The 27,057-nt window shown below is 35.8% G+C and overlaps 3 protein-coding genes across 9 annotated transcripts in view; 2 read left to right on the plus strand and 1 right to left on the minus strand.

Moving 5' to 3' along the window:
- wake (ankyrin repeat and fibronectin type III domain containing protein wide awake) overlaps positions 1 to 27,057 on the minus strand; it is a 785,047-nt gene that overhangs the window by 710,996 nt on the left and 46,994 nt on the right. For all 7 annotated transcript variants that reach the window (XM_073958968.1, XM_073958961.1, XM_073958969.1 and 4 more), the window contains exon 2: positions 10,020 to 10,055. The gene's annotated coding sequence lies outside the window, so the exon portion shown is untranslated. The remainder of the gene's footprint in view (positions 1 to 10,019; positions 10,056 to 27,057) is intronic.
- LOC141388746 (protein FAM50 homolog) overlaps positions 1 to 27,057 on the plus strand; it is a 157,865-nt gene that overhangs the window by 71,914 nt on the left and 58,894 nt on the right. The gene's annotated exons all lie outside the window — the stretch shown is intronic.
- Positions 6,961 to 9,917, plus strand: LOC141388747 (uncharacterized). Its single transcript, XM_073958976.1, has 3 exons — positions 6,961 to 7,318; positions 7,375 to 7,549; positions 7,606 to 9,917. The coding sequence occupies exons 1-3, from the start codon at positions 7,199 to 7,201 to the stop codon at positions 8,235 to 8,237; spliced, it is 927 nt and encodes a 308-aa protein (XP_073815077.1). The 5' UTR covers positions 6,961 to 7,198; the 3' UTR covers positions 8,238 to 9,917.

Genomic DNA, 27,057 nt, shown 5'->3' on the forward strand with positions numbered 1-27,057 from the left:
TATTAGAATTTGGAAATAAAGACAGTAATGGTTCTTTATTGAATTCAGTGAAACAGGAACGAACGCTTACCAAGGACAACAGTACTGGTTGATGCTTAGATGACAAGTGTTTATTGAAAAGAAATTACAATGTAAGTTTAGCAAGAAGGTTCAGAGAAAGAGCAAATGAGAGCATACAGGTACAATTCTGAGCAGAACTAGGGATGCCGAATGCGAATATTTCGGAACCAAGAAAAATATAAATAGGGTTGCCAATTGGGGAAATCCGGCGTAAACACGGTTATAGGCTCCAATTTTAGGTTTGTTATTTACGGATTAAAGGTTTGTTATTTACGGATCTGAACAGGAAAAAATGATCTAAAATAATCGAATTTTGTGCTTGAAGGATCGTTCCTAAAATCTTAATTTGTTCTAGAAACTTGTTTGTTGACATCTAAGGTACATTTTCGTAGTTGACTGTATCCTTAATTTTTGGATTGTTTCCAAAAGATTTTTCTATTTTTACCATTAAGAACCGTTCATAGACATTTCACATGTTCCAGAAAGTTGTTTACAGATGCCTTTGCTACATTATTGTAGTTGGTTGTTTTCTTGAATATTGAACGGTTTAGTATCTGTGGACCAATACTAGAGAAAAAAGGACACAAACCAAGAACAAGACAAGAACCGTCTATACAGAGTTCGTATATTCTACAAAGATTTTTATTGAGATCTGAGGTACATTTTTGTGGTTGGATGTTTGCTTCAAATTTGATCGGTTTGATAGCTGTATAACAAAACTTGAAAAAAAAAATTTAAAAGAAATTTGAGCATGGCGATTTTGACCTTGCAGATGAAGTTTGATGGATTATATGTGTTCACAATTTTTGTTCTTTAAGACAAGAGCTACAACTATGCTTCTGAGATAAATTCAAATTTCCCAACGGTTTGGAAGTTATAGTCCTGAGTAAATGACCCTTTTTACACCAAAGCCTCAAACCGCGAAAGTTGATGAGATAGGGAAAAACGGCGAGACACGTGTCTTATCATTTTTGGTGTTCTATCACACTGCGGTGTCAGAATATGGTTAATAATTTTCGTGTTGCACAGTGTAATAAATTTATTTCAGTAAAACACATTTCTGATTGTAACAAGGTGCATATACCCTCTGTAGTTGTAGGGCTGAGAATACCAATACCAATTCATAATTTCATAAAATTTCCTTAATATGTGTCCCACACTTCAAAACCCAGTGACCCAGTTTCCTTTGCTTTTTTGTTCTACTCCTTTCTCCAAGGGCTTTCTCCATATCTCTTGAAAGTCTTATAAAAACTCGAAAAAATAGAAACTGATTTGAATTTTAATGAAAGTCTGCAACAAATACTACCCTATAAATGGCAACATACGAATGCATTTTGGCCAATTGCCAAAAAACAGAAATGAAAATACCCAAAAGGAGAATCCAAACGTAAGTTCAGAGAAAATTTGCGCCCGAAAATATGGCAAAAAAGGAAGAAAGTTATTTGGCTCACAGCCAATAGTACGAATGTTAATGTCTTGCCTAATAAAAGAGTGGAGGCCAACGATAACAGGAAGTACACCAGCTGCATGTTAGATACCAGAATGGAGGTAGTTAGCTGATGAAGAAATAAAGGAGCACATAGCAAACATATAAAAATATCCTTATGACTGAGAAACCGAAAATGGACGTGAAAAAAGCTAATTAAACGCTTAGAATTTTCGTTTCAGTTCTTTTTGTAGGTTGTCAAAGTTATAAATAAATAAAGTAGTATAATGTCATTAAGATATTCCCATGGCAAGTAAGAAAGGACAAGAGACTGGTGGAAGCGATCTGACCTACGTCATAAGAAGAAATAGTTGTATGTTAAGGGGTTTTGGCCACCTGCAAATTTAACAAAATTGAATAATTTTTTTGCTCATTTTCAAGTACAGTTAGAATAGAATATGATGCAAAAAATTCGATCGGACAAAAACTGGCTGAGATATAAGCGTTAGAAAGGAAAATTCATTGTGATGTGTATGTATGTAATATCGAAATTTAAACGCGGTTTTGTCGAAATGGCATTTTTGAAAGCTCGAAAACGGATGATCCGTTATTTATATGTTTTTGTAGGATTATTATACACATAGCTTGAGACTTAAAAAAAACAAGTAAGAAGGGCGTTAAGTTCGGCCTGGCCAAACTTTTTATACCCTCCACCACGAACTGTATTGAAGTGAATAGGAACACTTAGTTTCCTTTCGTTTATAAAATTACTAAGTTCTTCCTCTTTCTACTCTCCCTCCAAAAGAGCTCATGGACCAATATTAAATTGCAGCAATCTCGGTTCCTATATTTGAATTGTTTTTTTGAAAGTAAGTTTGCTTCGGAACACAAAATTCCAAAATTTTACAACCAATTCAGCAGGAAAATGTGACTAAGATCTCAAAAATCTTAAATAAAAGCTATACCAAAACGTGCACCTATGCTGTCTGATTTTTTGCAAGGAGTGTTTTGTAACTGTAAAAATGTGTTGCATCTCTAGCGAAGCCTAAATACCCAATTTCAGTTATTTGAAATAACTTATTTCGGTTGAAATATTCAAAATACGGAAAATCGGGGGTACCGTTCTATAGGGACAATATGAACACGTAGGTAGGCATATACCGAGAAATTTCTGCTGTAAACTTTTATGCCCCCAACTAAGACCAAATACCAAATTTCAGCCATTTCGGCGGGATGTTCGAGCCAAAATCTTCAAAATGCAGAATATTGGGAGGGACTGTTCGAAGAGTGATATATGAAGACATCGAGCAATAACGGAGAATTTTAGGTGGCAAATTTTATACCAACCACGAAGACTAAATACTAAATTTCAGCCGTTTCCTTGGTAAATTGAGGGCACTACCTTCAAAATATCGAAAAATCGGGAGGTACCGTTCTATGGGGGCTATGTGAAGGCGGGGACCTATATCGACAAATTTCAGGCGGAAAGTTTCATACCCCTGAGGAAGACTAAATACCAAATTTCAGCCATTTCGGGGGGAAGTTGATGCTACAACCTTCCAAATACCGAAAATCGGGAGGTATCGTTCTATGAGGGCTATCTGAAGACGTGGATCTATATCGACAAATTTCAGGTGAAAAATTGTAAGGTCGATGTTTTGGTATTGCCCCCATATAGCTCCCGATTTTCGCTATTTTGAAGATTTTAGCTACAATTTTTAACCGAACAGCTGTAATTTGACGTTTTAGTTTCCCAGTGGTCATGAGACCTCTCCAATAAAATGTTCAATATAGGTCCACGTTTTGGTATAGCCCCCATGTCAGGCAAGTTCTCCACCGAAAATCGTCGACATAGGTTTATAGTTTGGTATAGCCCCCATATAACGGTACCTCCCGATTTTCGGTATTTTGAGGATTTTAGTCACAATTTTATTCAAACTAGCTGTAATTTGACATTTGAGTTTCCCAGTGGTCACGAAACTTCTCCACCAAAAATCGTCAGCATAGGTCTATGTTTTGGTATAGCACCTATTTAACGGTACCTCTCGATTTTCGGCATTTTAAGTATTTTAGCTATATTTTTTGACGGAAGTACCCGATATTTGACATTTGATTTCCGTTTGTAACACATCGAAATATTCATTGGAGACCCTATAAAGTATATATATTCTTAATCAGGGTAAAATTCTAAGTCGATATAACCATGTCCGCCTGTCCGTGCCCGCCCATCTGTTGAAATCAAGATACAGCTCGCAATTTTTAAGATAGAGATTTGTAATTTGGTACAGAAGTTTCTATTACTCCTAGGATGTTTGGTATTCCATAGAACGGTACCACCCGATTTTCGGTAGTTTGAAAGTTTTACCCTCATTATCACACCGAAAAGGCTCAAATTTGGCACTTAGTCTTCGGTGGTGGTACAAAACTTTCCCCCAGAAATTTGTCGGTACAGGTCCATGCCTTAGTATAGCCCCCATAGAACGGTATCTCTCTATTTCCGGTATTTTGAAGCTGTGGCCTCAATATTCCACGGAAATGGCTGATATTTGGTATTTGGTCTTCATTTGGGGTATTAAACGTTTCATATGTAATCTGTCGGTATAGTTCCACGCCTTCATATAGCACCATAGAACGGTACCACCCGATTTTCTGTATTTTGAAGGATTTAGCCTCATTATCACACCGAAATGTCTGAAATTGGGTACTTAATCTTCGTTGGAGGTATAAAATTTTCTCCCAGAAATTTGTCGATATAGGCCCACGCCTTCATAAAGCCCCCATAGAACGTTACCTCCCGATTTTCGGTATTTTGAAGGTTGTGGCCACAGCAACCCACCGAAAAGGCTGAAATTTGGTATTTAGTCTTTGTTGGACGTAAAAGCCTTTATGACTGAAATTCGTCGGTATAGGTCGACGTTTCGATATAGCCCCCATTGAACGCTACCTTCCGATTTTCGTAATTCTGAATGTTGTGACGTCAATATCCCACCAAAAGACTGAAATTTATTTAGTATTCCATGGGGTTATAAAATATTCCAGAAGAGAATTATGAGTATAGATCCGCGGGTTCCTATATCCCCCATAGAAATGGAAGGTGCTTACACCTGGGAAGTTTTTACGGATTATGAAACTAAATAAGAAAAATCAAAAAACAAAAAATCGCCGGAGCGCTTTTTAAATAAATCGCGATTAAAGTCGGCATTTTTAAGGATTTTTTTTTTTAAGTTTTCACAATTTTGCATGGAAACCGCGAATGCTATCGAAGTGAAATAAAAGAAAATGTTGTAGCTATGAAAATTCTCTACCGGATTAAACTTTTGATAATTTCGTAGGTTTTACCGTTTTTGAGATATAGAAGTTCAAATTGTTATAAAACAGTGTCATGGCTGCAATTTGCCAAAATAGACTTGTATATCTCAAAACTGGTACATCCTAGGAAAAAGGTACGAAAGCCAAAATTTTTTACAGCTACCACATTTTCTTCAGTCTTATTCCGATAGGACTTGCGGTTTTCAAGCAAAATCCTGAAGACCTGAGAAAAAAATCTGAACGATTAATCTGAGCTTCTATATCTCAAAAAAGGGTAAAACCTACGAAAATATTATGCAGGTCAATCTTGTATAGAATTTTCACTGCTACCACATTTTCTTTAGTCCCATTTCGATAGGACTTGCGGTTTCCAAGCAAAATTGTGAAAACCTAAAAAACCTATAAATGTGAACTTTGACCGCGATTTATTTAAAAATCCCTCGAGGGAGTTTTTCTTGTTTTTGGATTTTGGATTTCTCACCTATGAACATTGCTGTTTCAAAATCCGCAAAAATTTCCCAGGTGTAAGCGGTTTTCACTTAAAGTTAGTTAGGACGCACCATGTATGACATTGTTTTATAAGGTAGCGATACAGTCAATGCATTGTCACAATTTGAACTTCTCTATCTCAATAATAACGGTAAAACCTACAAATATATCATACAATTCAATCTTGTAGAGAATTTTCATAGCTACAACATTTTCTTTAGTCCCATTTCGATAAAAATTGTGGTTTCCATCCAAAATCGTCGAAACCTTAAAACCCTTAAAAATGTCAACTTGAATCGCGATTTATTTAAAAAGCGCTCCGGCGACTTTTTTTTTTTGTTTTTTGATTTTCCTCATCTATGAACATTGTTGTTTCAGAATCCGCAAAAACTTCCCAGGTGTAAGCACCTTCCATTTAAAGTTGCTTCAAGCGCACCGTGTGGAGGGTATAACGAGTTCGGTCTGGCCGAACTTAACGCCGTTCTTAATTGAGGTTATATGAGGCATTTGGGTTATCTGTGGTCGAAAAATGTTTGCACCTAAAATTTTGGATAGAAAGGAAACTAATTATTCCATTTTAATTAAGAATATATTATGGTGTAGGTTATACAAAGTTCGGCCCCTACTTTTTAATTGTTTCATTTCGTTTTAATTCCGTTTCACTTAAGAATAAGTTGTTAATGAACCCACAAAAACATGTGCTGATCGGTTTATTCGTTTTCGAGCTGGAGTAGGCACTACAAACTGCTTTGGTAAAAACAGTGCTACCAAACACTGTCACAGCACTATGCAATATTTTTCAACAAAAAAATCCGAAAGTAGTTCAAGGTGTGACCTTGTAGATGAAAACAAAATCTTCTTGTGAAAAAATCATGAAAAATGTTTTCTTCGTGCTCAATAAGTGACCCACCCTAACCTCTTAAGATTTAGCCCTGGATAACGTACCATGAGGCTTGATTTTGAAATTTAAAAGAAGAACCCTATTCCTATTGAGACCGACGATGACAATGATTATCCGTATAAAATGTTCGAATACGTTCATATGTAACAGTTGCAACATATCAATCAGGCCAGAAGGGTCAACAAAAGTGTTCAATCTGTTTGACCCATAAATGAAAATAATAACACCCGATTTATTATTTAATTTGATGTACTTGACACGAATATAAAACTTCATCACTGTCACTCGAATATGTTTCCTAAAACATTTTATTATTAAATAATTACAAAGCATTCCCATTTGACCTTCATAATCAGTTTTTCTTCCTTTAGCTTATTGGCAAATGTTACAGCATATGAACCAATTTTAGATTACAATTTCACACACAGTCGGCACACTCTCTCTCTCTCTCTTTGCCACATTTGATCGTCCGAAATAGAGACATACCCAATGGCGAAATGATGATGATTATTTATTAGCTTTTAATTAAAACACGGCATGACTTATTTGGCTTATAATGCCAACGATGGTTCAGTTCAAAAGATGGCCCACATTCATACACACAAATATTGTCAATTGTTGTTGATGTTGTCCGGTTGTACGAGTACGCTCATTACCACAAACAAACGTGACCTTAACGCAAATTAAATTTTCACACAAAGCGTGTGGGGAACAACAACATGGATGGTAGTTATCATTAGCGGATTCACTCATCGTTGTAAAGTGGCATTGTAGATCTTGTACATGTTGTTAACATTGTAGATCTACAAGTGTTTACAACACCACAACAACAAAATACATGAAAGTTTAATTTACCACAGGGTTGTTAATTTACTCGACCTAAAAGTCTTGTAAACATTTCACTGTACTTTACAAGGGTGTAGAGAACAGCTGATTGTTTTGCCGCCACTTCGTTACGAGTTTTGTTTTGTGTCGGTGTTTTTTTGTAGCGCAGAAATTAAACACATAAAAGAATGGAGACCAAAAAAAAGCAAGTTTTAGAAAAAACACGTAAAAAAGCAGAAAATAAAAGATGGACTGACGAGGAGGTTAAGATATTGCTGGAATATTTACAGGAGCATCACGAGTTTGAGGTAAGTTTGTTGCTTAAACAATTTATGCATGTACTAATTTTACCCTTTTGTTTTAGAAACCGACAGCCCAAATTTTCTATAGGAAGCTAATAGAATCCACAGGATTAAATACGACCTGGGACCTCATTCGCTGGAAAATAAAAAATCTTAAAAGGACCTACATCAAAGCGGAGAATTGGAGAAAATCTACAGGAGCAGGATTAGTTGAAAATGATGCTTCATCTGTACAAGGTTAGTATTATCGTATTAAAAGTTTATGGAAACTGAAGTTTAAACATTTGTTTCAGAAAAATTAAAAAAAATGTGCAGATATTATGAGGAACTTCACAACATTTTCGGGGCCAAAAATTCTGAATGTCAGTTTCCGGTTTACGATAGTGCTGTTACTACAAACATGATAATTAGTAGTACTCCAGAACACGAAAGTTCCTTGAATGAACAATCTGATTTCTGTGGTTTTGAAAATAGCTCTACGATTGATGACTGCTCTTTAACTTCTATTCGTGAATATATGATATTAGAAGAGGAACCAGCACTAAGTTCTTCAGAAGGCGACTGCGTTGAGGTTCAGCCAACAACTTCTCGATCTCCACCAACAACTTCGTCATCTACGTCAGGACAAAAAAATAAACCCGTGCAGGAATTTGCTTCTAAATTAAAAAGATGTGCCCCTAAAAATGCATTGGACAAACTTTCAGCTATACAAAGCGAAAGAAATGATTTTTTAAGAACAAAAATTGAATTTGAAAGAGAAAAATTTAAGATGGAATTTGATTTAAAAACACGACAATTTGAAGAAAGCATCAAGGAAAGGAAGGAACAACATGAACTGAAGAAAATGGAAATTGAAAAAGAAGAACGTTTACGGGCCTTAGAATTGGAATTAAAATATAAAAGTACATCCCAAAACGGGTTATGAATTATAAAGCTTTGGTGATATTTTAATCACAATGGAATATTTATGTTTAATGCTATGTACCTATACGTTATTTTTTATTTTGTTTTTACTTGATCTCATACTTATAAAAAATGAATTATTTTTTCTTTTTTTTAATGAAATGGTTTTTATTTTGTTATTTTTGTGTAAAAGTTATGTTGGCAATTAATGAAATAAATTAATCGAACATCAAACTATATATAGCTTGTCTTTTAAGTTCATTTTTTGAAGAACTATTTTCGTCGACTGCTTCAAGATCTTCGTTAATATCTTCGTCTTCAATAAGAAGTTCAGATTCGCCTGCTACTCTTGGACTTAACAAAATGTTGTGCAAAATGCAGCAAACAACGATCCATTGACAGCAAAATGTGTGGTTTTCGGGAGAATTAATCCGCATTTTTAAGGTTTTTAGGCTGCTAAATTTTTCTTTTAGAATACCAAAGACATGCTCTATTCTTACCCTATAAGAGCTATGCCTTCTATTGAATCTTTTTCGTTTTTGTATATCCATTTGGTTTGAATTGCTTCTGTAGGGTGTTATAACATTTGACGAAAGAGAGTAAGCTGAGTCTCCTGCTATCCATTGGTGAGAAGAAAAATATGTTTGCGGTTGTTTATAGATTTCACAATTTTTAAATATTTTGGAATCGTGAACACTGCCTGGGTTCCCAACAACAACATGACGAATACGTAGCTTATAATCGCAAATAACTTGCGCTTTAATCGAGTATATATGTGTTCGCGAAAAAAATGATGTTCCGTCAAGTACAGGAGCTTCTGATAGGGGTATTTCAGTACCGTCTACATAGCCTATACAGAAGGGAAGTTCGTTATATGTTTCTGCAACAATAGATGTTCTTTCTTCCTCATCCGGCCAATATATAAACTGTGCTTGTAAGTTTAAAAATCCATTAAAAACTCTTCGGGTTATCTTGTCAATGGTTCCACCATCACCAACTCCAAAAAACGCTGCAATTTTTTTTATACATGCTCCTTGTCCATATGACCCAAGTCTAAACAGCACAATTGCTAATTGATACTCTATTGGAAATTGCTGACATGAGCGAGGTTGGTTGAATTCTGAATAATCAGAAATCATGCCGACAAGTTTGTAAAACTCAACACGACTAACTCTTAGGATTTCTAAAAATCGATTATCATCTATTTGGGTTAAGATATCAACAGACCACTTCATTGACTTTGGAACTGTGTTATACACTCCTCGGCGGTATGATGAGACCAAGATTAAGTCCTCCATAACTTCATCCATAATATGGTCAATAATATCTTGATCACAAATAGCTGCAGAAAGTTCAGAGCATTTTACATTTGTTTCATATAATCTCAAAATTATACATACCTTGGCATTCTTTTATCTCTTCAAATTCAATTTGATCAATTGCATTTTCAACGAGAAAATTTATAATCTTATCTTTCTCTGATTGTTTAGGCATTTTAAGGTGTAATATTTTTTAATTTATTTCAAAAATTCAATAGCACAATGTTTTGTACACAATTACAAATTGGCGGCTAAAAACAAAAATCAGCTGTTTTGATTTGTTTACAATATTCACAAAAAGGCGTTCACGATTCGTTGTAAAAAACCGTAGTACATATACAAGAGTTGTAAATCTACAACTATGAGTGAATACCGCTATTATTAATTTTTAAATTACAATAAATCCACACTTTATTTTTGTTGCTGTTGTTGTTTTCTTTTTTGTTGTTTACAAAGTTTGTAGCAAACAAAATTGTTCAGCTTACCTTAGTTGTACAAGTGATGATTATCTGGGATTTAACCTATAAAATAGAATTAAGAAAGCGATTAAAATTAAGTGAATAAATATGAAAACTTTAATTTAATTGAAATATTTTAATGAAAATTTTATTTGACATGCATAAAATATTTAAAAGCTCTTCGCAGCGCAATAATTGATTGCAGTTCAATGTTGACAGATTAACATACTACATATGTGTATGTCATACATATGTGCGTATGTATGTGTATACATGCATAATTTTTTTAATCCCTAGATAAGTGTTAGTGAGTATGTATTAAATTTTGAAATGGAATGAGGATTGACCAATCCGGAATATACCTTATAGGTATATTAAGAACAAGACAGTATTAGACTATCAGGAGTCGATTTTGCTATATCCGTTCGTCTGGTTGCTGCGCACGTAGACTCTCTAACAAAGTAATTAATTCAGTTTACACTTTGTAGATCGAGTACGAAGATAGAATATATCGGCGAACTCCATTTGGTACTTCCAAAGACTGTTCTTGGGTCGTTTTGAAAATTTTCCCACATATACAATGATATCCACACCCGCCTGACACACTGAATGCCCGAATTCCATTCCCAGATCAGGCAACATCAAATTTTCAACGGTGGCAAAAAACCCCTCAGTGAAATGTTGACGACAGCCATGTAAAACTTTTTTATAAGTGGTGTTTTAAGAAACTCCGTTTGCACTCCGCCATAAAAGTAGATCCCATATCCTAGAGAAAATAAGAATCGGGGTGCACTTATTAATGTGCGAGAATTTTCTTTTGTCCCCTCTGGGATGTTTGTGGAACAATTATATCATAACTAGCAAAGTGCCCGCAACTTCGTATGCGGAAAGGGAATAAAATTCAAGTAAAAAACCTGTATAAATAAAAATCAAATGTAATTCGTTGGTAATGATACTTTTTTTGAAATGTTTGTCACGCCCACATTTCGATAATACTTTTTTTGAAATGTTTGTCACGACAACTTTTTCAATTTTAATTTTTTTCTACAAAAACTACTGAATTGATTTTCCGGTAATTGTCAGGGAATGTACAGGGATGGCCTCCGGTGAAAATAGGCCACAAATTTAGTTTCGGAGGGGGGCGGGGTACTTCCCCTATACCATATTTTTTAAAAATGCTATTTTTAAAATAATTACGAATGTATCGGTTTGGAAATTAATTTGCGAGACAATTGTGGTTGTGTTTCCGACCTTACCTATTTTATTAGGACCCAAAAACGTGACAGCGCAAACTTCTTAAAATGTGTTACATCTACAAAACTACTGAACCGGCATCCGGTGGATATAGGATGCATATTTTCTTGAATTTCGAAGGGGGCGGGGTACTTCCCTTTGTCATATTTAAAAAAAAAACGCCATATCTTTATGAATAAAAATCAAATGCCGTCATAACTCAACATAGGTTTTTATGAAAAGAAAATTTTACCGAGCCCACTTTTCCAATTTTCATTTAAATTTTCAATTTAAAGTTTTTCTGAAAAAAACTACTTAACTGATTTTCCTAAAACTGTCAGGCAATGTACAGGGATGGCCCCCCGGAAACAGGCTGCATATTTTATTGAATTCCAGAGGAGGCGGGGTACCTCCCATATGCGATATTTTTAAAAAAACGCTATGTTTGCAAAAATTACACATGTATCGGTTTAAAAATTTACGAAATAATCTACAATGTAGTACTTCTTTGGGGCCTAAAGATCCGAGCACGCCTGCTTTTTTTATATGTTATGGGTTTGGGTGTTCCCTAGGTACATATTTGGAGCCCAAATACCGGATCATGCCCTCTTTTTTAAATATGTTATATCTTGAAAACTGATGAAACTCCCACTCTTTTCAATGCATTACTTTCCAAAACTTCTGAACCTAATTTCATGTAATTTTCAGAAAATGTTCAGGAATGTCCAGTGGTCCAAAATGGTATATATTTGTAGACGAATTTCGATGGCCTATTGTTTTATAATCGCTATGGCCTATTGTTTTATATTGCAAATTAAGTTTCGAGATGGGTTTAGTATAAAGACCCCATGTTCCCTAGACGATAATAAATCCTAAACAGCATCAATAGACGAAAAAATCCGACAGTCCGTAAGAGAAAAGAAAGGTTACAGACAAAATCTGTTGGTAAACTTAAAATCCTCCTCGGTTAGACAATGGACCAAAAAAAGTGAGGTAGAAAATACCTATTTTTGAATTGTCAAGCATAAAGTCCATAAAAAGTTGTCACTAAAACTCTTTACGGCGGGTCAGCAACGCGGACCGGGGTCTGCTAGTATTTTTGCAAATATCGACAAAATTCTTTCAGATTCGTCGTATCTGATGTGATTACTGTTAGAAGGAAACGTAAACATATATAAAAGTTAACATCACATTCTTCGATTTTTGTCCACTGCGGCAACACTGTGTGTCGTTATGTCTTTGTTTTTAAGAAATGTTTGAGAATTTTGAGCAAAAACAATTGTAGGGTTAAAGTCGTACCTCGTCTGAGTTTGTGCAAAATTGTCCTACAAAATATTATATGAGAAGAATGATGTCAAAGGCAAAAATGCTCTTCACCAAATTTCACTATAAGTTACTCGCAACAACTTAAACATTGAGATAAAAAAAATCAAAATAGGGCCACTGACCAGCTTTTATACCCACTTACTAAACAAGAAACGTGGATTGGGATTTCTGAGTGAAATCGGACACAATTTCAAAACGAGGTTTTTCCTTTATTACCTGCTGTGGTGATGCTGCTCATCAGCAAAACATTTCAGTATATTTTCAGTTTTTTTGCGCCTTGAAAAAGTCGAATTCTGTAAAAACTATATACAAAGAAATATTCATAACTTCATAAGACTAAAGACCAAATTTCAGCGATTTCGGTAAAACAATGTGGCTACCCTTCAAAATACCAAAATTCGGGACGTACCGTTCTATGGGGGTTATATAACGTCGATCTATACCAACAAATTTCTGGCGGAAAGTTTTTAGACTCAAAGAAGACTAAAACCAAATTTCCGATATTTCGGTAAGAGAATGTGCCGAATATCAATAGGTACGCTTCCATGGGTGATATAGGAAGACGTGGATCTATACGGATAATTATCTTCTGGAATATTTTATAACCCCATGGAAGACTAAATAACAAATTTCAGTCATTTCGGTGGGATATTGAGAAAATCGCTGTATCGAAACGTAGACCTATACCAACGAATTTCAGACGAAAATTGGTCTATATGAAAGAGTGGACCAGTACGGACAAATTTCTGGTGGAATGTTGTATACCACCAACGAAGACGAAATACCAAATTTCAGCCATTTCGGTGGAATATTGAAGCCACAGCCTGCAAAATACCGAAAATTGGGAGGTACCGTTCAAAGAGAGCAATATGAATGCGTGGAAGATTTTGTAACCCAAACGACGCCTAAATACAAAATTTCAGCCTTTTTGGTGGAATATTGAGGTACCGTTCTATGGGGGCTATATGAAGACGTGGATGTATACCGACAAAATTCTGGGCAATAGTTTTATACCCCCAACGAAGACTATAGGGTTTAGTGCCCTAGTGTGAACGTGCCTTAAGATGTCATGCGTGAACGCCGTTGAAATTGTGGGTGGTGGCGGTGTGGTGTTAATTTTGCCATTTGTTCTTTCCACACACACACTCACACATTGCAACGGTTTTGCATGTAAAAAACAAAGTAAATATGTAAATATTTCCAACAGCAGACCGGCAAACAGGTTTGCTGTTGAAATGAAGTTCAAGAAGTTTTCATTCGTCACGTTATCTTGTAAAGCGCCGGAACATTTTCTTAGTAGGCGCACACTGCCGGTCGCTGGAGCAAATATTTGCCTAATGTCACCTTACCTTAAGTACCAAATGTCAGCCATTTCTGTGTCATAATCAAGCTAAAATCTTCAAAATACCGAAAATCGGGTGGTACAGTTCTATGAGGGCTATATCAAACCATGGACCGATATAGTCCATTTGCAATACCAAACATCCCAGGAGTAATAGAAATTTATGTACCTAATTACAAAGCTCTACCTTAAAAATTGCGAGCTGTATCTTGAGTTCACGGTTATATACATAGAATTTTACCCTGACCAAGAATTTTGTAGGGTCTCCGAGGAATATTTCGATGTGATACAAACGGAATAACAAATTTAATTATACCCTCCATATTATGGTGGAGGATATAAAAATAAAAAAAAAAAATTGCACAATGCTTGGATGCAATTTTCGCGATTTAATATTTAAAATCTTGGAATTTTTTTGTATTAAACTAGGGTCAATTACAAAAATGTTAAGTCCTATTTGGTAGTGGGATTCGAATGATTACCATTTTTTTAAAATTTGTCAATACATTTGTTCCTTTATACCAGTGTTACTTAACCAAAAAAAAAAAAATACAAAACTACATTTTTTAACATTTGTTTTGTTGTTTTATTTAGGAATTTATCTTAAACATCTTAAAAACTGCGTCATTTTTCGATTTTGAAAATGATTTAGCAATTATTGTACACCAACATTAGTGGATAGTACTGAACGTTTTTTTTTTTTTTTGTGCCCGCGATAAATTTAGCCACTCCATATCTCAAATTCAACTCCTCTTTCGTATTTAAATAATCATATTCTTGTGAAAATCTCACGTTAATAATTGGTAGATTATTTGGTTCGGATGCCCATTCATATAATTCCCAAACCGTGGGTATTTGATTATCACTTTATTTTGTTTATTGTCCGGCTAATGCTAATCCATTTTCCAAATCGAAAAATGATGCAGTTTTTAAGATGTTTAAGATAAATTCCTAAATAAAAAAATGTTAAAAAAGTGTTATTTTTATTTTATTTTATTTTTTTTTTTGGTAAAATAACAAATGTTTCACACTGGTACAAGAGAAAAATTGTATTGACAAATTTTAAAAAATTAAGAAAAAATAGTAATCGTACGAATCCCACTACCAAATAGGACTTACAATTTTTGTAATTGATCGTAGTTTAATATAAAATCTTTCAAGAAATTCGAAGGGGTCAATCATTGTTAAACATTGATTTTAAATATTTAATCGCAAAAATCGCATCCAAGCCCACTGTGCATATTTTATTTCTATTTTTTATTAAATAGCTGATAAAACAACAAAATTGGACAACAAAATATATTAAAAAAGTTATGAGTATTTCTTTGCATATAGATTTTACAGAATTCGACTCTTTCAAGGCGCGATATCTCTGGAACCGGTTGTAAAAAAAATCTGAAAATATACTGAAATTTTTGGTGATGAGCAACATCACCACAGCAGAAAATAAAGGTAATCAAAAACCTTATTTTGAAATCCTCGCAGTGTAGTCCTTTTACTTTTTTAGATTTTTGGACAGGTCGCAAAATTAACCACTGTGGAATGGTTCAAATTTTGGAAAAAAAAAACAAATAAATTCGCCATTATTATGTTTTTTAATATTTATATTTTTAGTTTACAAAAATATTTATTATCGATAAACAAATTGTTTTTATTTAAATAAATCGTGGTCAAAGTTTACATTTTTATGGTTTTTTAGGTTTTCACGATTTTGCTGGGAAACCACAAGACCTATCAAAATGAAACTAAAGAAAATGTTGTAGCAGTGAAAGTTCCCTACATGATTGTGCTCTATGATGTTTTCGTAGGTTTTACTATTTTAGAGATATAGAAGTTCAAATTGGGACAATTAAATGACTGTTTCGTCTCCTTATAAAACAATATCATGACTGCAATATCCCAACTTAAAATTATATACCTCAAAAATGGTACAACCTAGGAAAAAATTACAAAATCCAATCTTGTAGAACATTTTCACAGATATAAGAGTTTTTCTAGACCCACTTCGATAAGACCTAAAAATATGACCTGAATTTCTATATCTCAAAAATGGTAAAATCTACGAACAAATCATAACGGTCAATTCTTACAGCTACAACATTTTCTTTAGTCCCATTTCGACAGATCTTGCGGTTTCCAAGCAAAATCGCGAAAACCTAAAATAAACATAAAAATGTGAACTTTGACCGCAATTTATTTAAAAATCCATCCAGCGATTTTTCTCATCTATGCTGTTTCAGAATACACAAAAACTTGCCAGGTGTAAACGATTTTTATTTAAAGCTAGTTAAGGCGCACAGTACATGATATTGTTTAATAAGGAGGCGATACAGTCAGTCAGTTAGTCAGTTTGTTTTTTTTTTTGCCATCTATAAACTTCTAAGCACCTCCCATGTAAAGTTGGTTCAAAAGCACCGTGTGGAGTGTTAAGGCAGACTTCTCGCATATTACAGAGTACAATGCAGTTTAACACACTGATTGGGCCCAACTTCTTATCGTCATACCTGATCATAGAACGAAACCATTTGTAGAAAAGTGTTTATGACTCGTCGACATTACGTTGTGGAGTATAATCCACATTGAAACACAGAAAAATACTATCATACATTTACTTTTATTACTACACATTCTTCAGATATCATTAATAACACTTACCAAACAACAAAATTCCGAAAATTTTTTTCTTCTATAGTTACTTTAATTTCTTTTTATGAAAACAATTTATCATATAGTAAAACCATGAAATTACTCATTTTTTTTCTAAACATGATAAATGCACATTGTTGTTGTAGACATTTATAAAACTACTCTTTATTTATAAAACTACTCACTTATATTTCTATTTATAGCCGCCACATTGAAATGTGAAATGAAAATAAAATCAAAGCATCCGATACGAATGAGTTATGATGCAAGCTTGCTGTTTATCACTCATACGCGTCGGTGCTCCTTCGCATACTGTAACATTCCACTTCATTCCATTCTCTGCAAATGGCTTTCTCTTTTCTAAACACAAACAAGCATTCATCATATGAATGGGCAGAGCGGATAGAATGGCAGCAACTAACAATCTCATGTCAAGTAGTGTGTGAGGATGGTTGGTGGTGATTCTCAAACATTATTTGTTGTTGTTTTTTTATAACTTTACAAATGAAATAAACCAACTTGAATGAAACTAACAAATTGCAATTAAATAACTTTATCATGGCATTGACCAAAGTGGTGGAATGTTGATGACGATGAGGTAGGTGGGGATTATGGTGTTGTGGAAATGATAAAATAATTTCAGGTATTTAGAATGAATTCCAAACGAGCTTTTTGAGTGTGTTTTGGTAAGTTCACCTGAATTTATAAGAGGAATGTATTTGAAAGTATTTGGTAGCATATGCTGTTTTTAAAGAGGGAATCTTTAAGTGACTAAACGGTTAAGATAATTTGGGTCCTGAAATTTATTACAATATTTAGGAATATAAATAACGGAGTCAATTGCATTTGTGTGAATTTGGCAATAATAACCCAAGTAGTATCCAAGTGTATATCGATAAAATTTTCAGATCGTTAAAAGCCGATTTGAGTATCATAAATTTTAAATAAAAAAATAAATAATTATAAATTCTTAAACATGTAATAATCATTGACCCACTTGTTACCAATATTAATTTACGCGTCATAAACTTGTCAAGATAAAAATATGTACATATGTATATTGTAACAAGATGTGTATTTCATTGTTCATTTACAATGAAAAGACTTTGCAAAAAGCTTACAATTATGAGTCACGCCATGCAGCGCATATTTACAAGAAATTCCGTCTATTGAAATATAAAAAATAGATACAAATTTCCCAGAAACAACCCAAAGGGAACAGGGATACAGACATATCAATGGCTGCAAAAATTATTTAACTTTTCGCCGAAACCGAATGGCTGAAAACCCAGAAAATTGTGGCACTCAATTTAAGTTAGTTTGAAGGTAACATAAACATGTTTAAACCTATTATGTTTAAAATAGTAATTTTGATAAACAAACTAAACCGCCTGTTATTTAGATGTTTGTTGTAACATCGTTTGCTATGTTTGTAAGTTCATTTCTATGTCCTCCACCCTAGTATATATTAGGTTTGTTTTTCTGTTTGTAACACATTTACGACCATATACAGTATATATATTCCTGATCAGGATAAAATTCTAAGACCAAGATCAAGTCATGTCCGTCTGTCCGTGCGACTGTCCATTTGTTGTAATCACTCTAGCGTCCGCAATAATTGAGACAGAACGCTAAAATTTTGCAACCGAGTGTCTTTTTATACCCTCAGCATTTATGCTAACGAGGGTATATACACTTTCATACGGGCAAAATGTGCCTCATCGAAATAATGGTTTTAGACCCCAAGTATGTTTGGATGAAATGTGTTTCAGACAATTTGGAGTCGATTGAGCAATGTCCGTCCGTCTGTCTGTCTGGCTGGCTGGAGCGCACGATAACTCTCGAACGGATGAACCGATTCGGTTCAAATTTTGGCTTTCGTAATATTTTGCCCAAACTTAGTTTAAGTTCGAAGATGAGCTATATCGGTCCACTCCTTCCTGTACCTCCCCCACAAAAGTTCGGAATTGTTCGGAAAAATTGTGCGTACGATAACTCTTGAAGAGAGTGGCCGAATTGGACCATACTTTACACATCCTAATATATCTACCAGATATAGATCAGGTTCAAATATGGACTATATTTGTCCACTCCATCCGGTACCTCCCACACAAAATTTCGGATACATGTTCACTTTAAGACCTGCTTTCGAATCACTTTGATTTTTGTTGAAGCAACTTGCATTCGCTTCCTCAATTGCGATGGTAAAAGTTGTTTCAGGGGCAAGTCCATACTTCTTGAGCAAACAGCCCGAAGGGTGTAAAAACCCCCTATGGCACCATATGTAGTGGCTGGAGATCCACTTCCATAATGGTCAATGTCGATCAATTCCTTTTTGTATCTCCTCCGCAAATCGTTTGATCTTTAATCATAATCAACATTTTTGTCGGTTCAAACGCCCAAAATTTTTAAAACCCCCTAAATACATACGTTTTTTGGGAAAAAAAAGTTTCAATATTATCAGGCTGAGGGTATATCTCTGTCGGCAAAGCCGACTGATACTTTTTTACTTGTTTCTTTCCTTTTTTCCACATGGAAGATGGGCTATATAGGTCGAAATTTTGGTATAGCCCTCATATAATGGTAACAACCAATTTAAGGTATTTTGACCAATAAATGTCCCCAATAAAAATGGCCAAGATAGGTGGACGTTTTGGTACAGCCCTCATATAACGGTACTACCCGATTTAAGGTATTTTGAGGATTTTAGCTACATTTTCGGCCCAAATTGGCTGCAATTTGGCCCTTAAAGTTTCAAGGGGTCAAAAAACTTCGGCACCAAAAATGGTGGAGATAGGCAGGCCCATATTTTGGTATAGGTATCATATTAAGGTACCTCCCAATTTAAAGTATTTTGAGGCTTTTAGTTACATTTTCTGATCGAATTAACTGAAATGTGACATTTAAGATTCCCAATAACCAAAAAATTCTCCATTAAAAAATGCTAAAAGGGGTCCCCGTTTCGGTGTAAACCCAATATAACGGTACTTCCCGATTTAAATTTTTTGACCGAACTAACAGTAATTTGACATTTTAGGTTATCTGCAGTCACGAAACTTCTCCACCAAGAATCGTCAATACAGGTTAATGTTTTGATATAGCCCCCATATAACGGTACCACCCGATTTTCGGTATTTTGAGGGTTTTAGCTACAACTTTTTAACCGAACTAGCAGTAATTTGACATTTTTAGTTCTCAGAGGTCCCGAAACTCCTCCACCAAAAATTGTTAACATAGGCCCATGTTTTGGTATAACCCCCATTTTAGCTACAAATTTTAACCGAACTAGCGGTAATTTGGCATTTAAAGTTCCCAGTGGTCACAAAATATCTCTACCAAAAATTGGTCCATGTTCTGATATAACCCCCATATAACGGTACCTCCCGATTTTTGGTAGTTTGAGGATTTTAGTTACAAGTTTTGACCGAACTACCTATAATTTAACATTTGAGGTTCACAGTGGTCACAAGACATCTTCACCAACAATTGTCAACATAGGTCCATGTTTCGGTATAGCCGTCATCTAACGGTACCGTCCGATTTTCGGTATTTTGAGGATTTTATTGGACCGAATTACATGTAATTTATCATTTGAAGTTCCCAGTGGTCACAAAACTTCTCCACCAAAAATCGTTGACATAGGTCCATCTTTTGGTATAGTATAACGACACCCCCTATAGCCCCCTATAGAACGGTACCTCGAAATTTTCGGTATTTTTTATGATTTTGGCATAGAGCAAAAAAATCCGGAGCAGGCATTCCGGGTTATGCTGCTGCCAATACAGAACAAGTAAAAAGTCTTTAAGTTCGGCCGGGCCGAACTTTTTATACCGTCCACCATAAAATATTCTTAACTAAAATTGAAAAATTAGTTTCCTTTCCTGTCCACAACTTAAGGTGCAACCATTCGTCGACCACGAATACCCCAAATGCCTGCATTATCTAATCTAATCAAAAAATGTGTTCAATCAGGTGGAACCTTTATATGGGGGCTACATCAAAGTGTGGATAGATATTGAAAATTTTTGCTGAAAAAGTTTTGTGACTGCGTCAAAAAATGTTGCCAAAACCCTCAAAATACCGAAAATCGGGAGGTACTCTAATATGGGGCCTATGCCAAAAAGTGAATCTATATTGAACATTTTAAGTGAAAACGTTTTGTGACCATGGGAATCTCAAATGTCAAGTATCGGGTAGTTGCGTCAAAAAATCTAGTAAACCCTCAAAATACCGAAAATCGCGAGGAGCCGTTATATGGCGGCTAACAAAAACATGGGCCTATGTTCACGATTTTTGGTGGTGAACTTTTGTGACCACTGGTAACCACTAATGCAAAATTACAGCTCGGTTAAAAAAAAATCTCAAAATAGCGAAAATCGGGAGGTACCTTTTGATGGGGCCCATAACAAAAATTGGAACTATATTGCAAACTTTTATATTTTGAAAATTTAGATCTTTCGTGACCACTTATAACATCAAATGCCAAATTACAGCCAGTTCGGTTAAAAAATTTAGCTAAAATTTTCAATGTACCGAAAATCGGGAGGTACGCTTAGATTGGGTCCATTCCAAAAAGTGGAACTATATTGAACAATTTGAGGGAAAATGTTTTGTGACCACGGGGAATCTCAAATGTCAAATATAGATAGCTAAAATCCTCAAAATACCGAAAATCGAGAGGCTTTACCGAAATATGGACCTGTGATGACAATTTTTAGTGGATATGTTTTATGACCACTGGGAACCTCAAATGTTAAATTACAGCTAGTTCGGTTAAAAATGGTATCTAGAATCCTCAAAATACCGAAAATTAGGAGGTACCGTTATATGGATGCTATACCAAAACATGGGCCTATGTTGACAAATTTTGGTGGAGAACTTTTGTGACCACTGGTAACCTCCAATGCAAATTACAGCTAGTTCGGTTAAAAATTGTAGCTAAAATTCTCAAAATACCGAAGATCGGGAGGTACACTTAGATGGGGCCCATACCAAAAAGTGAAACTATATTGAACATTTTTAGTGAAAACGTTTTGTGACCACTGGGAATCTCAAATGTCAAATATAGGGTAATTCCATCAAACAATGTAGCTAAAATCCTCAAAATATTGGAAAATTGGAAGGTACCGCTTTTTAAATAAATCGCGATTCACATTGACATTTTTAGGGGATTTTGAAAGAGCAATGTCCATGGAGGGATTTTAAATATTTTTTTAGTCTTATTCCCGTAGGACTTGCGGTTTCCAAGCAATATCGTGAAAACCTAAAAAACCCTAAAAATATCAACCTATTTAAAAAGCGCTACGCCGATTTTTTTTTGTTATTTTTCTTTCGAGTTATTTTTTGTTATTTTTATTTTTTGACTTTTCTCATCTATGAATATTGTCTGAAATTATATTGAAAAATCTTAGTGAAATCTTTTTGTGACCACTGGGAATCTCAAAAGTCAAATATCGGGTAGTTCCGTCAATCTATGTAGCTAACCCCACAAAATCGGTAGATGCTGTTATATGGGGGCTAAAACAAAACATGGACCTGTGTTGATGATTTTTGTGGAGAACTTTCGTTCTCCACAGGCCTACAGTATTGCCAAAGAACACAAGACCAAATTCCTAACGGTTTCTGAGATAAAGGCCCGATAAATACAAAAAACTGTAGTTTTAGTGCGGTTTAAATGCGGCCATAAAATCCGAACTGGATCTGTCAGGACAAAACCCTACTAGGGTTTTTGTAGTCTTAAAATGCATTCTAGAAGTTGTTTGCATGTTTAGTGTTGTATAGTGTTATCAAAAATATCTTTTTATTCCTTATATTTGAAAGAGAGAACAACATTTCAATTGCAAGACCAAGAGAATTGATTTAATAAAGATTTTTATAATCTTTTTGTAAATTTTTATATAATAAAATGAAAAGCCCATACACATCGGTCTAAAAGGACGTGAAAACAGATCAATCCAACAAATAATTTAATGGCCTACACATAAAATATTAAATTCGACCGCGAGGTCATAAAGAAGACTTGTGTGCCTTAATATTTTATCGTCCGCTTTGATTACATTCCCCTTTATTAGGAAGTACATACATACATACATATGTGTGTACATAGCAACTTTACAACCAGCCATAAAGCCACAGCTGAATGCACTGGCATTCACTTAAAGAAGGAGAAGAAGACCCCAACACACCATTGATGATGACATCTAAATGGAGTGCTAATTAATTTATTGTTGCCAATTAGATAGCCGAAGAACAATGGCAAGTCGAACAATTTGCCCAAATTATAATGAGCGCGGACAGCACACATCCAATTTTGTCCACCCAAGGGACAATTAAGAGATAAATGTCCAGCGCACAACTACGCAATGTAGGAGTTTACGACGTGATATTTGTCCAATAAAGGAACAAAAACGTGCGTAACTGGTTTCACTTCACTTTGTGAATGAAAGGAAGTTGCGGCAAGTAAATAAATACGCAAAGGCTAGACTATAAAAGGACAATGGTTTTATTAGAAACAACAGCAGGAAGACATTAATCAATATCATTGTCATGGAGAAAATTTAATAAAACTTTGAAGTAAATTGAGTTAGCTTTGGAGATGGAGTGAAAAACGTTCATAATTAGTAGAGCTTTTTGTTAAAGTTAGTTGGAAGATTGTTTTCTGATTATATTTAGATAGATATTGGCATAAATGCAATAAGGCTTTAAGGAAGATCGAATTACATTATTGATATGTTAGAATTATATAGCAAGTAAACAAGTATCAGTCGACTTTGCCGACAGATACTATGTGAATTGAAACTTTCATCTACGGATAAATCGAATGTATTAAGGGTCTTTTCAGAATTTTGTGTCCCAAACTGCACCTAGACACAAATGTTGAACTTTTGTTTGGGAGGTATCCTAGGAGAGGACCGATATGGTCTATTTTAGAAGTTAAAATAAATGTGGACAAAATATAAGGAGATCTAAAGTTTGGACCAAATTTGCTTGCCCCGTTCAAGAGATATCGTGCATACAATTTTAGTGACATTTGTTTAAATATTGGGGGGAAGTATTGGAAGTTGTGGACCGGTATTGCCCATCTTTGCACTGAAACTAAGTTTGGAAAGAATATGACGAAGGCCAAAGTTTTGACCAAATCGGTTGATCAGTTCTGCTCTCCAGACCAGGGTTTCGAAGTCGAGCCATTTTTAGTTTGACTCCGACTCTGGAGTAGACTTTTTCACGACTCCAGACTCTGGAGTCGACTCCGAGGGTAATTTTCAATACCACACAAAATTAATAATAAAATGTATATAAAATTCATGGCTGACGTAGGGGATGGAAGATACCAAGCAACGGTCCTGACCGGTTTTAACATGGCAAAGCCCAGGATTTATCTTGGTCCCTCTTTCATCTCAAGTGGACACTGACCTCCCCGTGGTGTCACCTGGGGAACTGCCTTTAACACCCGTTAAAGGTAGTGAGCTAACATGTGCCGCGCGTTCTCCCATAAGAACGTTAAAACTTGGGGTTGGGCGTCGGGTTAGTAACCCTACCCTAGAAAAAAACAGCATACTATGAAAAAACAAAAGAAAAGAAAAACAACCCCCTCTAAAGTTGACGAACCCCGCAAACGTCTGCGAATCTGCACCTGGAATGTTCGCACTATTTATAGAGAAGGTGCAGTCTACGCATTGGCAGACGTACTTGAAAAGTACGTACTTGAAAAGTAAGAAAGGCGTCACAACAACACCTAAAGGTGACGCACTGTATTATAGCTGCCATGACGTAAAGCATGAGTTTGGTTGCGGATTCGTAGTTAGTCGGAGACTAAAACATCTGGTATCCAGCTTCACTCTAGTGAATGAAAGACTTGCTGCAATTCGAATAAAAGCTAAATTCTTCAACATCAGCTTTATTTGCGCTCATGCTCCCACTGATATATATTTTACGAGCGCTTAGAAGAAACATATGCCAGTTGCCCTGCCCATGACATTAAAGTCATTCTAGGCGATTTTAATGCCAAAATTAGAAAGGAGAATATCTTTGGCCCAACAGTCGGGAAATTCAGCCTCCACAGTGAAACATCTGACAATGGTATGAGGCTGATAGACTTTGCAGCTGCAAAAAACATGGTAGTTAGCAGTACCAGATTTAATCATCTCGATATTCATAAGGGCACCTGGCTGTCTCCAGATAAGAAAACAAGAAATCAAATTGATCATGTTGTGATAGATGGAAGACATTCATCGAGCGTGTTGGATGTACGATCGTACCGAGGCGCAAACATTGATTCGGACCACTACCTTGTTGCATCAAAGGTACGCACCCGCTTAAACGTAGCAAACAAAGTACGAACAGACACAACACGAAAGTTAGACATCGGTAAGCTGCAATCACAACAGATAGCCACAGCATATTCCACTCAACTAGCCCAATTGCTTAATCAAAGTACTCCTCATCCCGATAACATATCAGCGCAATGGCAAAGCATTGCCCTTTCCATGCAAACATCCGCAAAATCCATACCTGGATACCAGAGGCCTCCACCAAGGAATCCATGGTATGATCAGGGGTGTCGTGCTGCCACCGGGAGTGTGAAAAAATCGAGATGTACAGGAGCCAGAATGAAGTCCGACAATTCTACCAAAGAGTGAAGCATCAAACTGATGGCTTTGGTACAGGCATATCCTCCTGTAGAGACCAACAAGGTAATTTGGTAACTGATACAGAGAGTGTGCTCAGGATATGGAAAGAACATTTTTCCAAACTGTTGGTATCCGATAGCAGTGAAGACGGCGAAGATACCACAGATCCAATCACAGAAGATGGTATTGAATGTACACCGCCCAGCCAAGATGAGGTAAGGACAGCAATAAACCGGCTAAAGAATAATAAGGCGGCAGGAGCAGATGGCCTACCAGCCGAGCTGTTCAAAACCGGAGGCGACACACTGATAAGGTGTATGCATCAGCTAGTTAGCACCATCTGGCAGGAAGAACGCGTACCCGACGATTGGAACGTGAGCATCCTATGTCCAGTCCACAAGAAGGGTGATAAGACTGTGTGCTCCAATTACAGGGGCATAAGTCTGCTCCCTATTGCCTACAAGATCGTGTCAGGGATATTGTGCGAACGACTAAAGCCTGGTCAACGAGATATTGGACCATACCAATGCGGCTTTAGACCTGGCAAGTCCACCATTGACCAGATATTTACCCTGCGGCAAATCCTGGAGAAGACCCAAGAGATGCATATCGACACCTACCACCTTTTTGTCGATTATAAAGCAGCCTTCGACAGCTCGCTGCGTTCAAAGGTATTCCAAGCCAAAATGACTTTAACTGACACGAGGTCCTCAGTTAAAATAGGAAAGAACTTCTCCGAAGAGTTTGGTACCAAAAGAGGTTTCAGACAAGGAGATCTCTTTAACATCCTGCTGGAAAAGGTTATACGAGAGGCAAACGTCAAAAGAAGTGGCACAATCTACACCAATAGTCACATGCTACTTGCTTATGCTGATGATATAGACATCATAGGCCCATCAGTAAAAGAAGTAACTGATACCTTTGTGAAGGTCGAAGGAGAATCTGCTAAAGTGGGTCTGGCGGTAAACGGTGAGAAGACCAAGTTGATGGTGTCGACGCGCAATGCGTCCATTGAGCTCGGACCGACTGTGGAAGTTGGTTCCTATAATATTGAGGTAGTAAAAGACTTCGTCTACCTCGGCACCTCCTTAAACACAACAAACGACATCAGTTGTGAAATAAAAAGAAGAATTGTATTGACCAACAGATGCTACTTTGGTTTAAGTAAGCAGTTTAAAAACAAAGCCACATCTCGTCAAACAAAAATAACGCTCTACAAAACACTGATTCTACCCGTGCTGATGTATGGCTCCGAAGCCTGGGTACTCGCGCAAGCAGACATGGCAGTGCTTGGTGTGTTTGAGAGAAAATCTGCGTTGACGGTGAATATCGACGTCGCATGAACCACGAGCTGTATTTGCTGTACAACGACATCAATATTGTTAAACGTATCGAGATGCAGCGATTGCGTTGGCTAGGCCATATCATAAGAATGAGCGATGATGACCCCGCTAAAAAGGTGTATAAACACGGACCGCTTGGCGGTGCACGCAGAATGGCGCAAACAAGTGGATGATGAGATGAAAAGGCGCGGTATTCCAGAAAACGAAGCAACAAATAGAGAGAATTGGAGATCTTTTCTTAGTTCGGCCTATAGAACAAATGTTCTGTAATGGGCCAGCTAAGTAAGTAAGTATATACAATTCATTCCTATATACTGGCTTTTTCATAAGATATTCCTTCAGAGAACATTTTTTCTAATATAATAATCAACTACAAAACTTGCATATAAATCTTGGATTTATCACATTGAAATGAAAACTCAATAAAACCGAAATTATGTTCGACTGGCACCCCTCTCCGTGATAAAATATTTAAGCTTTGAACATTATAATCTTAAATGGGCTATAAAAACCTTGACCAATATAAGAAACAATATGTGAAATTA

This window comes from Musca autumnalis, unplaced genomic scaffold (assembly GCF_047663935.1).
Source record: "Musca autumnalis isolate F117 unplaced genomic scaffold, ASM4766393v1 scaffold_1, whole genome shotgun sequence".
Lineage (NCBI taxonomy): Eukaryota > Metazoa > Arthropoda > Insecta > Diptera > Muscidae > Musca > Musca autumnalis.

What these genes read in the sequence shown, in the direction of transcription:
- LOC141388747 (XM_073958976.1), top strand. Translation starts at nt 7,199, where the DNA reads ATGGAGACCAAAAAAAAGCAAGTTTTAGAAAAAACACGTAAAAAAGCA. An exon ending in AGGAGCATCACGAGTTTGAG is followed by an intron (nt 7,319 to 7,374) that starts GTAAGTTTGTTG and finishes CTTTTGTTTTAG; the next exon opens with AAACCGACAGCCCAAATTTT. An exon ending in TGATGCTTCATCTGTACAAG is followed by an intron (nt 7,550 to 7,605) that starts GTTAGTATTATC and finishes CATTTGTTTCAG; the next exon opens with AAAAATTAAAAAAAATGTGC.